This window comes from Wolffia australiana, chromosome 4 (assembly GCF_029677425.1).
Source record: "Wolffia australiana isolate 7733 chromosome 4, ASM2967742v1".
Taxonomy (NCBI): Eukaryota; Viridiplantae; Streptophyta; class Magnoliopsida; order Alismatales; family Araceae; genus Wolffia; species Wolffia australiana.
The window spans coordinates 7,920,196-7,937,254 of NC_135838.1; the positions used below are offsets into that span (position 1 = coordinate 7,920,196).

Genomic DNA, 17,059 nt, shown 5'->3' on the forward strand with positions numbered 1-17,059 from the left:
ATTTTTTAAACCCCAACTTAGTTCACTAGTTATCCTTATTCTTTGGGAAGCATCATTCATGCTGTCTAAAATCAAGGTTGGTATCATTGTGAAAAGCTCCTGTTGACTCAAGGAGTTTAACTTCTCCACTCACTCTATTTTGATCAAAGATGGAATGAATTTATCAAGAAGGTTCTCTTAAGATCTATCTTTTCCATAAAAATAAATTTCTCCCAATTAATAATGATGCATGAATGTGAAATACTCTTTAAGAAAATATCACATAAATTTCAAGAGAAAAAAATAAGCATGGTCCTTAATGCCAAGAGAAAAAAATCAAAATATCTTAAGCATGCATACAGAGAGGCGATCTTATTATTTATCAGTCATCTTTTAAACTTACTTGTAGTTGTGGATCCCTACTGCAAAAAAGGTCTCTATTATTTGAACATCTGCAATCACAAACAAAAAAACACAAAGAAAATCAAAGACAAAAAAAGAGAAGAAATAAAATATCATAAAAATTAGATGGATAAAATGAAATCATCCAATTTTTAGCATCTGCTTTGTCATTTTTTCTAGCATTATTCACCATTTAAGGATAAAATGAGAATTTATGATTTATTTTCCTAAGATCTATTTTTATATATTTATTGCCTTTTGAGAGTAACCCCACTTGACTCCCTAGAGTCAAGTGGATTTCTCACATCTTTTTGGATTTTATTGAAAAACAGGACTTTGATAAATAGAATGGTGAATTTGATATACAAATAGGAGGAAAGTAGAAACTTAAGGCATCTAATAGATAATAATAGGAGGCCTAATACAAAAGAAGCCCGCTCTAGAAGCCCATCCAAACCTTCTTAATGACGTGGTCAACTAAAGGCAATAATTGAAGAACTAGCCCACAATTTGAATTGGAAAGGCTTGTTTTCAAATATGGGAAGGAGAAAACATGGGTCGAGGCTAGAAATCAAGAAATCCTAGCCCCCCAAACCCTTGGAATCAAATCGTGTGGCTGGGAGACTTAGGGAACTTCTATTTATTCTCTTCTCCCTTCTCTCTGTATCTCATCTAGGATTTCTGCTCCTCAATTATTGTTAGAGTCCTAGTGCCTCAAATTTATTTGATCCATTCTTTTTCTACAAGAATGTGGGAGAGAGAGTTCAAGGGTAATCAAGATTCTTTGAGAAAGAGCACCACTTGGCCCTTGGAAGAAGTGACAACAAGATTTGTATGATTTCCTGAACATTTTATTTGAATTTTATCACTTTTTTATTTAGGAAAGTATTATAAAGGATAGCCTAGACTTCAGTCTTTCCAACACATCAAAAAACACTGAAGAAGTCCTCTTCTAGCAAAAGTCACAACATCTTCAGTCCACTTCCCCCTCAGTTGATGTCATATATGTCTATTTAATATGGCCAAAAATGACATGGGCTTTGGTCCAGGTTGGCTCAAAGCCCGGTCACAATTTATTATGTTATTCCTTAATATGTCCTGGATGGTTTCTTCTTGGTGAGGCCCGATACGTAATCAAAACTTAGAAAGGCCAATTGAATCCATATCGGAAAATTATAGGAAAAGCGATGCTATTAATGTTTTGCACGATATAATAGATCAAAAATGAAAGACTTCCCTCTAGAGCGCGTGCAGATCTCTATGGGCCTGAAGTTGGACCTCTATACGACCCCTCTATGTGGGCCTCTCTGTGCGGCTAGTGTGCCAGCAGTTAGGCTCCTTCTGTGGTAGTGATTGCAAGCTATTGGCTAGCTTGAGGATTGTGCACTCATTGCTGGTGACTGGCTTGAGTGCTGCCATGTTCCTACTTTCAGCTGGCCACAAAAACATTTTTTGTTTTTTTCTTATTCTCGTGCACTTAAAGCTTAGAGCCATAATAATTGAAAAATATTTTACAAATGAGATTAAAAAATGGTCGTCAAGCACTATATAGGAATTTAGTGAGAAGAAATAGTCATGTTGAAGCTTTTCAAGAGTTAATGCATGGGAGGGAAATTTATGGTAACATAAAGATAAAATTAATAAAATGATACATATAATAATTCTAAAATATGTATATCTTTACTACTAAAAATCACTTTATCAGTTCTTACTCATCATTCTACATGTAGTGCAGATACGAGTCTCCCTCTGCTCTTTCTAGAGACGTCCCAAGCAACTGGGGCTGTTGAAGAAGTGTCACCCTTTTCCTCTCATGCGTCCCGCAGCCAGAATTGGCCTCCCGCCATTCTTCTTCTCCTGCGATAAGATATATTGTTAAAACTCAATAAGTTCTCTCGACCCTTACCTTAGTGGTTCCAGATCCAACAACTTCTCTGAGCCGTTGGACTGCTAAATGGTCCCCTTCATCGTTAGTGACCATTGGTCGGCTAATGAGGATGAAGAACGGGGTGGCAAAGTACATCTTTTCCCCCCAACCATTCAATCTCCATAAAGATGGGTTAATGACTATTATTAAATTCCAGTCATGGACCCATCTTTACCTGTGTACCCCTCATTGCTACGTTAGTGGCCTCGTCAACATGCCTCATCAATGTTCTCCTATATGATTCATCCATCTTAGGGTCCCTCCATCCTTGTCATTTGCTGCAGCCAATCAGAAAGCCTGAAAAAGAAACAAGAAAATTAATTACTATGAAGTAGATCTGACTGCCCAATCTTCCTTAAAAATATTGGATGGCTAAGATCATCAATGTTCACTTAAAGCGGCTTGACATGACATGGTCTTCGGGCTGGTTCAGTTCGAACCCTGGTTATTTTTCTTTTCTGACTTTCATTTTTACCACAGCCGATTGGGCTGCAATATGCCTTTAAAATTTTCGGCCTGGCCCGTGCCATTTTAAAACTTGAAAGGCCATTAGTAATCCCATATTGAAACATTCTAAAAATGTAAAACTATATGAATCATGTTTGAAGTAATAGAATTAATAAATAAACACTTCCCTCTCACGTGAATGCACGTGCCTCCCACATGAAGCAGCTCCGTAGGCACAACGGCGCTCACCAGCATCTTGAGTGCCTCTGCACTCACCTGAATGTGGCCGGCTTGAGTGTTTCTGGTGCTCGGCTCATAAAACCAAAATTTTTTATTTGTTTTCCTGAAAAATCTAAGCCAACGTAATAGAGATAGATTATTCTGTTGATAGTTTAAAGGCTTATTTTTGCTTGAAACTAATTGAACTTGTGATTTATGCAAAAACTACCTTAAACTTTATTGATGTAACCAGTTACTATCTTTAAAGCATGACATTAAAATCCATATGAAAATGAAGATAACATAGATAAAATGATCCCAAAATTGGCATTAGAATGTACATCATTTGATGAGGCATTTAGAGTTTATCAGCAGATTATGATGTTTGATAACTAGCATTTTTAGCACCTTATATGATCATATTTACATGTTTATCTGCATTAAACTCATATTTGCATGTTATCAAGCTTAAAATGATTAACTCTAACTTTAGAATGAATATGAATTTTTTGCATTTTTCTAACAGTATATTCTAGAATAATATAATTTTTGAGACAGAATATGGTTTTTCTGGAATTTTTTGACATTAAATTTGGAAAGATATGATTTTTTTGTCAAAAAATATATATTTATATGTATTTTTTGGGTTTTATTTTATTTAAAATGAATTTTTCAGTATTTGTGGCTTTTTTGGCAAAGGGTGACATGGCACGCTCACGTCCACTCATTTCAAACAAAGAAAAAAGAGGGTGACGTGTCACGCTGACGCGCCGCCACGTCAGCCTCAAGAAAGAGGGGATTTTTATGTTTTTTCTTTGTTTATCTTTATCTTTTTTCAGGTACAAGTGGCAAAGAATACGAAGGGCACCCGCACGGAATACCAAGTGCTTTGACTTCTTAACGGGCACAAAAACCGAGGACGTTGACGAGGAGAGAAAATGAAATCAAGGGCTAGGATTGCTCCAACTTGAAATGGCCATAACTTTTGATCTACAACTCCGATTGAGCTGAAATTTTCAGCGTTGCTTAGTCTTACCCTCCTCTTTCAATTCATATAACCTCATATTATAAATAGAGGCCTGGATAATTGTTAAATTCATCTTGAACTTGCATCCTTCTTTTGTGGGCTGATTGAAAGATAGTGAGTTTTGAGATCTATCAAGAGTGTTCTTGGTGTCCTTGGTGTATGGGGAGAAGCATTGGGGAAGAGGGGAGCTTACTAGCACTCGTAAATCACCGTGATCTTGGCATAACGTAAGGATCTAAGGTAAGTATCTTCGCCTTACATTGTCTCTTTCTCAATGCCATAGTTAACGTAATTAGGGTTTATCATCACTCTTGCACTCTCATTTTACTCTCTTTTCTCATCTCTTCATCCTCGCCACCGTACCAATCACTATCGTTATTCATACCATCGTCCATCATCATGTCCGTCACGTGCATTTACTATTTTATTTAAGTTAAGTTGACTTATAGCTTGCGTATTTTTAATCGATATCACTAGCTCACATCCTCAAATCTTGTTCTCGTCGATCCTTTCATTGATCATCACTAGTATAAGAAAGTAATTCCTAAATCATCATTCCTTGTGGAGACGATCTTTACTCATCACTAACTATGTATGTTTAAGTACGTTTAAACATATATTTTTATTGAATAATCTCAATCACCAACGACAAATGTTAACCCTGAAATTGCAATTATCAATGTTATTTTCAAGTCATTTTAAATTTAATTCACCTTGATAAATTAAATCTGTAATCATCTAAACTCACTCAAGTATGTCTAATGGTGAGTGAGGATAGATATTTTATGTGATAGAAGTTCAAGATTTAGAGAGATAGGGAGAAAGTGGATTTAAAGTTTTCGAAAAAATATTATATAATGGGAAAAGAGGTAAACAGAAGACAATAGGTAATAATAAGAAGGGTTAAGTATATGTGATAATAGAGGGTAAGATTAATAAAATATGGTTAAGGGTATATTTCATTAAAATAATGTGGTGTGTATTAATTTATATCTTTAATAAACAATTTTTGATATTTTTATCTACATTTTAAGCAAAATGTGAAAAAACTAAAGAAATTGAATATATCCTGAAACAGTTCATCGACATGCCTCAGTGATGTTGTACTATGATACTCAAATCAAAATTCAATCTCCCAGTTGATTCGAAAAAATTTTGTTTCAAACTTTTAAAAACTGGTTTAGAAAAAAAATGATTAGATCACAAATTTTAAATTATAGTCTTAGTGAATAGATTTTGATTTTTGTAATGTGCATTTCATAAAAATATTACCATATTTTGAATTTATGACTGGAAATAAAAAAACAAGATGAATAGCTTTGTTTAACCTTAACATGAAGAGAGGATAAAAAATAAAAAAAAATTAGCTTATACTCTTAAAATCTCCACAACATTAAAAATAGTTCTACTTCATCTTAGACTTCTGAAAACAGTAGAATAAGAGTTACTCCATTTTTTCTTGTAGCTAAAAACAGTTGTAGAAAGAAAAGTTCTGTTTTTCATGAAAAGTAGAATCATGTTTTATGTGATTTGAGCGAACATATCAATAACGTTTTTATTTTGAATTGATATGCCAGTCACAACAAAACAAAGCGATCTTAACAATTTTTATAAAACATGATAAATTAACATTTTTAATGAAAATGTTAATTTTTAATGAAAATGATCATATCTTTTTGTTCAAGCATCCTTAATACATGGGAGCATACTTCATTGGAGATACAAAATGATACCATTTATAATATGATTGTCCCAGTCAGTGCAGGGTTTTGGCAAAGACCTAAACCTTACCTAAAGTTCAATCTGCCTCCAGTCCATTCTTGTTCGGTCCAAGTCCGGTCTGATCCTGTACCGGCCCAGTCAGGTAGCCTTATCAATGTCAAAGTCAATGTAGAAAATTTATGTTTATGGTTATGTTGAATATCAACATAACAAGCTTTATAACATCTAGTAGAATGTCCCTTCATCCCCCTTCATTCTTTCCCCTCTCTCTCTCAATCTCCCTCTCTAGGTCTTTCTCGCTCCATACCTCTGTTTCTTCATGAAGAATCATCAGAGTCAGTGCAGAAGAAAGATAAGTTGAATTGAAGAAGAGGTTATGATGGGTTCTATATTTATAAGTTTTTTTAAAAAATATTAAATTATTATTCAATAGTTTTCTTCCGGTTTCGGTCAAGTTTGACCCTTGGACCTAAACCTACGTGAACAACCAATCCACCTCACATGGAAAACCTATGGTCCTGGTTCTGTCCGGTCTAACCGGTCCATGGTCCTCAATGTCCAACCTAATACCATTTAAATATCCCCTAAAACCTAAGAAAATAGAACATCCATCTAAATGATTCAGAATAGTAAATATTCTTCTTCTTGATGTGACTAAAAACTAAATAAAAAGGTAAACAATAAAAAGAACTGACACAAAATCTGCTACATCCCATTACTTTTCAAAACAGAAAATTGAAAAGAATATCAACTCAATTTTTACTCCACTAAAAAATCGAGGTTGATTATGAATTCACATAAAGTCATCCCAGTTCACGAATTCACCCATGAAATCTCATGATATAATTCCGAAGTAAATATAACTATAATCTAGAATGGCAATTAAACTGGCTGAATGCTCAAGTAAATATAATCCACAAAGCATCATCACCACATTAGCTATTATAATCAAACTAGAAAAGACCGAGTCCAACCCCATCGTGTGATCTCAACCGTCCAATCCATAGACCCAGATGCAAGACCTTCGGGCTCGATGATCCGACGGCTGTGAGACCCCGCACGTGCGAATCCAACGTGTAAACTACTCCGCCGCGATGGTTTAGTTAAACGCGCCCGACGTTCTTCTCGTATTAGTCTCTCCCGACGAGCGATTCTTCTTCCTTGGTTTCTTCTCAGATCGGGCCGTCGGAGAAGAGAATTTGGCGCAGATCGAGAGAATTTGACGCAGATCGAGAGAATTTTGAAGCAAGGAAGGGAGAAGATGGTGGTTTTCTACTTCATATCGCTGCCGCTTACTTTGGGGATGGTGGCGGTGACTCTGCGGTACTTCGCCGGGCCGGACGTTCCCAGATACGTGCTCGTCTCGGTTGGATACGCGTGGTTCTGCTCGCTTTCTATCATCATTCTCGTTCCTGCTGATATCTGGACGGTGAGATCTCTCAATCGTCGTGCCCTTTACTTGACGACGCTTGTTATTTTGTGTTGATTCGGTTTCCTTTCTCTTTTGTTTGACTATTCATTATTGGGATTCATTTTGAATTGTTTTTTGCTATTGTTTTTTCGTTTTTTCCGATGTTTCTGCATGTTAGGCTGTATGGCGTGCGTTGGATTGTGATTTTAGCTAACGAAACTCAAAGAGAAATGGGTGTAAAACCTCGGATTCAACTGATGTTATGGATAATTATGGAAGAGTTGCTCTCCAATGGAACGTAATTTTGGGGCATTGACGGAGTCACCTGCCTAAAGTTGCAACGGAAAGGAACTTGATCAAAAATTTGAATTTAACGTATTTCAGCATTCTCGTTCCTGCCAGATATCTGGGCAGTCCGATGTGTCGTCTGATGCATTATCCTAGACTTCAATCTAATGAGGCATTTGATTTTTCCATCTTCGGTTTTTTTTTAAGGAACACCTTGTTATATGATCTCAGAAATTGGACTGCATTTTCCTATTTTTCCCTCTTTCATTTTCCTTCATTCTGATATTTCTGTATGTTACACTGTTTGTCTTGCGCTAAACTATGAGAGAAATTTATTTAAAACAACAGATTCTACAAAGGCCATAGATATTCGATGCCCAATAGTACAGAATTCGTTCGGAGAGCTGAAAGTTTGGGGCAGGGACATCTGATTTACGTTGCTAGGGAAAATGATCTCAATCAGATTCTTAAGTTTAATATATTTCTAGCAGAAATTTGATGATACCCCAACCCGACTTGGTCTAAAACCGACTTCCATAGTTTCCCCCAAACAACAGTTCACGGATCCAGAGAGATGAGGAGGTGAGAGAGAGAGAGAGAGTTTATGGTCACAAGAAGAGGACGAGATGGGTCGCCGTTTGGTGAGCCATCCAGTTGAGCCTCCACCTTCGAGAATAAGAAGAGAATAATGTTAGCGTTTGTGTGGGTCAAGGGAAGGGATGTAAGGGCAAGGTAAGGGTTCAAAGGATTCATTGATTCGCTGTGGAGCACCTCCTCTGTTGCCCCATTCAACGCTGGTGGATCGTGAGCCCACGCCTCTGTTTAGTTGCCGATTCTGGCCCTTCTTGTAGTAAGCCCGGACTGGGGTTCTAGCACAACTATAATGGTTTTTTGTAGAGGGTGATATATATGGCATGGAATGAGAATTTATTTCGGAAACTTAATTGAATTTAATCTTCGTTCCCCATGGCATGATTTGATCGATGAATTCCTATGTATAAAATGCGTTTTGATTTTATTGTCTACTGTATTGGGGAAAGTTGAATGGAAATTTCTCATTTGATTAAATATTCACAGTGCACATACGATTTTTGAGGACTACAATTAACATGAATTCTAATAAAAAAACTGTGCCATACTTTGTCATGATGGTTCTGATGGGTTTTGGGTGGATGATACTCTTCATACTTATCAATATATTTTTGTCCCTTGCATTTTTAGATCAGGAATTTTTTCAAACCATCAAATGGAGTGACTTGAATAGAAATCAATACATATGCGCATCCAAACGATTTAATATTGTGTATATAGCTGTATCATTATTTTATCGTTGCATCTAGTTGTAAATCACTGTCTCTGCTCATATTTTTTCCATGTAGTTCATATCCTTTCAATCAATATATATATATATTTATTGTTTCAAGTATATATATATATATATATATATATATATATATATATATATATTTGATCGTTTTATTTTTCCTGTGCAACAGACTATAATTGGCGGTGAGCAGGGAGGCATTGGTTTTTTTTGGAGCTGGTCGTACTGGAGCACCTTTGCACTCACATGGTAAGTTACCACCTTCTCATAGTTTACTTTCATCTCTCACATAAATTTTCCATTTGTCTGATTCATTTAACGATCAAATATTTAGTTTATCGTTTATTTACTTAGAGAGAGAGATGAGTGTGGAGAGAGATCCATAGAGACAGATGATGAACAAGAACACGATAATAGATCTACCACACAATAATAGAATAAAAGGAGAATGATGCTGGATATGAAAGATTCTATAGTTAACAGGGGAAAAGAAAGGATTATTAGAATATCTGTCTAAATCTGATAAGATTCTTGTAAATTTTGATACATTGATAGTTGAATGATGTTGAAAAATTTTCATCTGAGACTCTTATTTGTGTAGGGCTGTGGTCCCCACCATTCAATGCTACGAAGACGCAGGAGATTTTACTGTGACTGAAAGATTGAAAACAAGCATAAGGGCCAATTTGATTTTCTATCTCAGTGTGGGTTCTATTGGCGTTTTTGGTCTGCTTTTACTTATCATAATGCGGAGAGATTGGTAAGCAGTCTCTCAATATTTCTGGTCCATTTTTTAATTTTAGAAGTTTTTGTCCATCCAGAAAATGATTTCTTCTCTCTTGACTCGTTCTCAGGAGCGGAGGCATCGTTGGCTTGGCAATGGCTTGCTCAAATACTTTTGGTCTTGTGACGGGTGCATTTCTTCTTGGTTTTGGGTTAAGCGAGATTCCTAAGAGTATCTGGAAGAACGCTGATTGGGACAACCGACAAAAAGTTCTCTCTCATAGGGTTGCTAAAATGGCTGTAAACCTTGATGATGCTCACCAGGAGTTTTCAAATGCCATAGTGGTGAGGTCAACATTCTTTTGCATAAGTTATTAGAATTATTTCGTTCCATATGTTAATTCATATTTTGTTTTTATAATGGCTTGAATTTTCCATTAATAGGTGACACAGGCAACATCAAACCAAATGACCAAGCGTGACCCTTTGAGGCCATATATGGATGTTATTGATGACATGTTGCGTCAGATGGTATATTTAATTCATAATTATTTTAGTTTTTATCAAGGATCATGAAAGGCTAGATTTTTACTTTTGGAAGGCAATTTCAGTTAAGAGAAGATCCGTCCTTCAAACCATCAGGAGGGAGACTAGGTGAAAATGATATGGATTATGACACGGATGAGAAATCTATGGCTACTCTACGCCGCCAACTTCGGAGAGCTAGGGAGGAGTATTACCGATACAAAAGGTTTTTTTTCGTTCCATTTTCTATTTTTTTCTCTTAGATAGTTAATATAAATTAATTATTATCCAAATTCTCCAGTGCATACATGAATTATGTGATGGAGGCTCTTGAATTGGAGGATACCATAAAGAACTATGAGCGTCGAGATTCCACGGGATGGTATGTTCTTCCTATTATTTTTTTTAATTTCTGACCTAATGCCATGTCACAGCATTCGTGTTCATTAAAAAATGGGTGACAATGTTAGGAAATACATCTCAAGTTTCAGACCCACTCGGACTGGGTCGCTGGGAAGCTTGCTAGACACACTAGGTGAATACTATTTTATTTTAACTTCTGATTGTCGTTATCCTCTTAATTTTCAATTTGCTGTTATCATTACTTTTATTATATATTTATTTTCTATTTTAATCGATTTGGCAGAATTGGTTTGGCGTTGCATTCTACGAAAACAAGTGGAGAAGCTCCTCGCCATTGCACTTGGGTCCATGTCAGCTGCCATTCTCCTGGCTGAGGCAACACTGCTCCCTAGCGGCGTTGACTTGTCTCTTTTCTCCATCCTTATAAAAGCAGTGGGCAAACGGGAGATGCTTGTGCAGGTAAACCATCTCGAGACTAATAAGTTGACCATATATTTGTCTATAAGTTCTATCACGACCTAAACTATTATTATTTATTTTGCATTTCAGATAGCCGCGTTCGTTCCACTGATGTACATGTGTATCTGTACATATTACTCGCTGTTCAAGATAGGCATGCTGATGTTTTATTCTCTGACCCCGAAGCAGACCAGCTCAGTGAGCTTGCTTATGATTTGCTCGTAAGTTTTCTTCATCTTCCCTCGGAATTCCAAGATTCAATTTTGGCCAGACGGTGAATCCATTATCTGATATTGCTGCACACTCAGGATGGTTGCTCGGTATGCTGCTCCTATTTCCTACAATTTTCTCAATCTCATTCGTCTCGGGGGCGCAAAGACCATTTTCGAGAAGGTGACAATTGAGCGACATCTTGCTGCACACAAGAAGCTATTTTTTATGATTTTGATGTGGTTGATGCTGGTTTACCTTGCAGAGAATGGGGAATATTGATGACGCAGTGCCCTTCTTTGGTCGTGGGTTCAACAAGATCTACCCACTAATCATGGTTGTCTACACGATCCTGGTCGCCAGCAACTTCTTTGGCCGTGTGATCGAATTCCTTGGAAACTGGAAGAGGTTCAAGTTTCAAGATCAGGATGATGATATGAATGGGTTTGATCCTTCCGGCGTCATCATTCTTCAGAAGGGTAAAAATCTCTCTCTGTATTCATCTATCCATCTGTCGATCTTTTTATATATTCATCCATCCATCCATCCATCCGTTCTCTGGATGCACTAGTGCCTCCCCTCATCTCTCTTTCTTTCAGAGAGACAATGGCTGGAGCAAGGTCGCAAGGTTGGGGAACAAGTCATCCCACTAGCGAGGAACTTCAATGGAGCAATTGATGAGGAATCTGCCATACCGGCGAAGGTAAACCCACTTCCCATGTTCTTCCATGATCTCTATCTTTTTCCCTAACATTTCACCGCATTCTCCAGGTAGAGTCCATGTCAGATAGAGAGAGAAAGAACAGGGCCAGCAGTGAGATAGTTGCAGGCAAGTATTTGGCTATGAAGGAACAGAAAGTACATCAGAAACTGCCGGTGTCGCCGGTAGCAGTCTCACTTCTAGAAACAACCGTTGACTCAGAGAATGCAGCTGGGCAGTCAACGGGCATCGCCGCCACGTGGGCATCCATGAAAAGTGGGTTCCAGAACTTCACAGCCAATGTGGGCAACAACAAGTTCCTCCCTCTGCGCCGTATGCCAGAAGAGACGCCATCCTCGGCATCGTCATCTGCTTCCCTGGATGAGATATTTCAGAGGCTCCAGAGGCGGCCCAACGTCCATCACAGAGTGGGTCTCGATGATGATGATGATGATGATAATGATATTGATGGTGATGATAGGGTAGGAATGAGAAGATAGAGGGAGAGATGGTAAAGGAGTTGGGTCGTCATTGATTGGTTGGCTGGGATCCTTGATGGATAAAGAGATGGGGAAGTTTTCCCTTTTAGAAAAGGGTACACATTGGCATATTGTACAGGAGAAGGAAATGTTTATGATATGAATAGTACAACTGCCAAATATACATGAGCATGGTCTATGTAAGATATAGATGTTGGGGGTAGAGCTATGGACCTCACTTTGGTTTAAACATATGTTGTTGTTCAAGATAAACTTATTATGCAAAAAATATTTAAAAGAATGTGGCATATTGTAGAATTCAAATGAGATTAATTAATTTCCAATCTCATTTTCCTTTTCTTATTCTATGAAGAATTATTTTCTTGCTTCATCATATTTTGTCTCCTTTTTTTCTAAGGCTGCTTTTAGAAATTTGAGGAGATCAGGGCTATTTTTTTTTGTTTTTTTTCCCACGCTGTGGCTACATTAGAGCAATCTAGCTTAATATGTGAATTCTCTCACACCTCCAAATACATGGCCTGAGATTGACCTTCTGCTGTTAAGCACATGCACCATTATTCTGCAGTGTAGCTATCTGCAGAGTTTAATTAAGGACAAGTACTGAGAGGGGGAAAAATATTTGTTACTCCAATTTTGTTCAAACTTGTATTTAGACCGCTTCGCTTTTTCTGACCACATTAGTAATATTACACAAGGGTTGATCTGGCATGTATCTGATATAGTCCTCTTTGGGTGAGAAATGGTAACAACTGTTTCTAGGATTAACAAGGGTACAAATATCCCAGAATGCAATGAATCTGGGGGAATCAATCAGTTTTTCCCCTTTCTCCAACCCTCTCTCTCTCATCTTGCATTCGCTGTTATTTTTGGCAACATCCTTGTCAGAAATCATACCAATGGTATCACAGCCAAGATTTTGGCAACATGATGCTCACTGAGTTGAATTAATTTCGATTGAAGCTATATCCTTGATGGAAATGAATAATAAAATGATCAGTGTTTGCAAAGAAATGACCTTATAAGAATTTAAAAAGAAGATGTGGATGAAGCAGAAAATTTTCGAAAATTGTGGATTAAATTTGGATCTTAAACACTATGAAATGTAAAAGTCTTCTTGGAGATTGGTATTTTTGAGAGGGAATTTGTCTGGGATCTTGAGGGAGGCACAACCCTCTTGACAATAGATGAATTTGGCCACACAATTGTCCACCAACAATCTCAAAACACCACCCACTACTTTGCCTTTTACTGCAGCCATTGTTTCTATTCCATGACTACTTTAGCTGCATTAGGTGAACCCCACACACTGCCATAGTCAATTACATTTAATAACCCCCACGACAACATCCGTCATAATGGCATCATCCATTGCTACAACTGTAGACAGTCATATTTTAACCACCCAGAAGTTTAATTTACCTACTTAGAAATTGATAGTGGACTTCAAAATCATATTTCAATTGAGTGATATTACAACTTTACTTGAATTTAGTTAAATATTGGCTCTCAATTATGCAAAATAATATCAGACTAATGATCCAAATAGTATCAGACACAATATAGAGATAATTAAATAAAATCAAATCACATTGAATTAGAATCAAATGTGAAAGAAGTTGAATAATTAATACATACCAACAATAATAGTAAAAAAAGGTAAGAATAATAATAGGAATAAATATAAAATATTTGATATAATAAACAAGGAATACAAGGTCTATGCCTAAAGTATTATCAGAGTAATTAATGAGTAGTATAATATAATTTTATTAGATAAATTACAATGAATGGAAAATTATAGCATTGTTAAAAGGATACATGTTAGTACATTATTACATCTAATCATTCAAAATCTATAGAGTTTAAACTAGTGAGTAATATGTAAGACGAATCAATAGGGATATATACTAAGAATGATAAAATACTAGTATTATATATACTAAAACTAGAGGTAGTATTATAAATACAAGAGGTAATGATGTAGTGGTAAGAATATAATAGCTAATAAGATAATATAATGTAGGTATGCTAGTTTACAGTATTAGAATAGTCTGGTTTCTACATAGTAGAATGGGTAATTAAAATAAATAATTAAGGACTGTAAATGTCAAAGTATCAGAGAACAAGTATAAGATGTAGAAATAAAATTAGAAATCATTTATAGGTATAAATAAGAGTAGAAATATATACTCATATACTTAGGATATATGGGATCTGATTATGAAGATATATAAAAACATTGTATACATAAAATATAGAATGATAAGGATAAATATAAAATATCAGGATGGTATAAAATATATAATATACACAGATACAAATATATCAATGTAAATAATAAAATATTTTAATGAATATATGACAAATAATTTTAAACTAATTGGTAAATTAAGATATGTCAAAATGTCAAAGTATTAAGAATAAGGATCTTTATCTAAGAATATATATTGTGTGAGATCAAGTGAAATTAAGATAAGGATAAGGGATTTTTTCTCATTATTGATAATTAGATTCAGGCAAAATGGATCACTACATCCCTGAAGATGAAAATAAAATTCAGATAATAAACGATGAACCTTACCTCAATTATTTATTTTATGAAAAATTTGTCCTCAAAGTGACCCAATATTATCATTTGATTAATGCTCTCAAATTGGGGACCAAAAAAATGTTAACTTCAAGCAATAGACATCGAACCAAGCAAATTAATTTTGAAATACATAAAAATAAAGGAAGAACCAGAGCTCAAACAGGTGATTTAGCTGTTTGTATCATAAAATTACTGAGTAGGAGAAATATATGTTTCTTTCTCAAATTGGGGAGTTTACCATTCAGCTTAATTGGGATGTTCCTGGATTGAATCTGAAGATCAGATAGATCTATCAATATCTCATTCTTGTCTGTTGGGTGACCCTATTCCCTTTTTATATGCATGGAGTTATATATGTATCCATTTGTGAAGTCCTTAATCAAAAGCAATATTTACCTATTTGGGTCCTCAAATTACTGAAGATAAATACAGATTTCTTTCCACTACATATGATCATTAAATATTATTATCCTGTTAATATATAGCTGTCAAATCCTTGATGATTGTAGCAGAATAAGTTTCTCTATCTGTTTGGATACGCTTGTCTTATGAAAAATGTGAAAGACTATATTTATCTTCTGATTTCAAGTCAAGTTATTATTTTTAACATTTTGTAACTATTCTGCTTAGTGATCATTATTTGTTCTTCACTGTTGTTACCAGTACCTATTCTTTATTTATAATTTTTTTATAATATTTTTAAATATTTTTTTAAAAAAATATAAATCAGGATTTTATTTATGATAATTTTAAAAAAAAATGTTTGAATCATAAAAATTAATAAAAAATAAATTTTAATAAAGAAAGTTTCAAGTTATCTCATTGGATACTGAAATACAAAAAATAAGAGATCAAATTGTTCTACCAATCCCCATTTCCCCCTTTTAAGTTTAGTTTTCTAGAATTGAAACTAGAAAGAGATTTATCTATATGGAGGGTTACGTTAGACATACTTTCAATTGTAGGGATAGTTTTATTTTCTATGTATGTAAAATCAGCAGTAAGATGATTAAGAACTATAAAATAAAATAAATCCAAATGCAAAGGGAACGTAAAGAATATGGTGAAAGGTAAAGTCTCAAAATATTTAGTGTTTGATTAATTAGTAAAAAAATAATATAAATAAATTGGTCAGAAATCATAGAGTATACCTAAATAAACTTGATTATCTGTTTTATTGTACAGTTTACACTAGATCGAACTGCTTACATGACTTTTAAAAAAAAAAATAAGGACATTTATTCAAATTTTTTTGAATGAAAAATCTTCACATTTAAAATAAATTTATACTGGTAACCGATACAATATCATGATGGGAGTATATTTTTACTCTTTTTATTTTTAGAGTCTATTATTGACAAGAAAATATGAAATAACTGGAAAATAGGGTGTTAAAAGAGGACTTGCCACCCAATATAGAAATAATGGAAATTATCATAAGAGTTGATTGAAAATAATATTCTTCACTATCTTATCTCATTTAACCTTTTAACCATGTTTATTTCTCCACCAAAGTTTGATGAGTATCGTAATTTATACATGGGAAATAGAGTGGAGATCATGGTCTCCACTCTATTTCACATAAAATAGATTTATCACTTTGGTGAGAGAATTTTTATTCCTATTTCACATAAAATAATGTCAGAGTGGAGCCTAGAAGATAAGGGAAAAGAAGGTTGGACACTTGACGAATATTGGCCGAGGTAAATTTTATTCAGGGACTTCCCCTATTTAGACTTTACAATATTTTTTTTGTAAAATTCCTAACTTTTAGTATATCTTCCAACATCCAAAAGATCATTTGAATGTGGCCCCCTAGGTCCATGTATCCTTTGTGGCTTCACCATGAATCAGTTTAACCCAATCAATAAGTGTAGTATACTGTTCGTGGGGTGCCACGTTACACCTCGTAGTCAAAAAGGTACAAAGAAGTATGATGAGTCTCCATCATCTGTTACCATGTACATGTTCTACATGTACCATGTATAACCATCGATTACAAAAAGATGTTTTTGGTGTCTCAGGTCTAAGCCCTTACACAATTGTGATGTGAATCAAAATGATTAAGGGTTTGGCATAATAATTTAGGGACTCATACAAATCAATTCAGTGAACTCTTTTTGATAAACAGAACCCATTATCTATCCTTAGTATATCCACACTAATGGCTATGGGATCAGCCATATGCATCATATGAGTGGGACAATATAGTGTTATTCTATACATATACTTTCATGTCCTTA

General features: G+C 35.1%; 1 protein-coding gene across 1 annotated transcript; it reads left to right on the plus strand.

The window, feature by feature from the left end:
* The first annotated feature begins 6,844 nt into the window (after positions 1-6,844).
* On the plus strand, positions 6,845-12,596 carry LOC144701805 (LMBR1-like membrane protein). Its single transcript, XM_078573572.1, has 14 exons — positions 6,845-7,152; positions 8,919-8,995; positions 9,348-9,506; positions 9,601-9,814; positions 9,914-10,000; positions 10,081-10,220; positions 10,296-10,376; positions 10,465-10,529; positions 10,641-10,816; positions 10,907-11,037; positions 11,125-11,209; positions 11,292-11,505; positions 11,626-11,729; positions 11,798-12,596. The coding sequence occupies exons 1-14, from the start codon at positions 6,985-6,987 to the stop codon at positions 12,224-12,226; spliced, it is 2,130 nt and encodes a 709-aa protein (XP_078429698.1). The 5' UTR covers positions 6,845-6,984; the 3' UTR covers positions 12,227-12,596.
* The last annotated feature ends 4,463 nt before the right edge of the window (positions 12,597-17,059 follow it).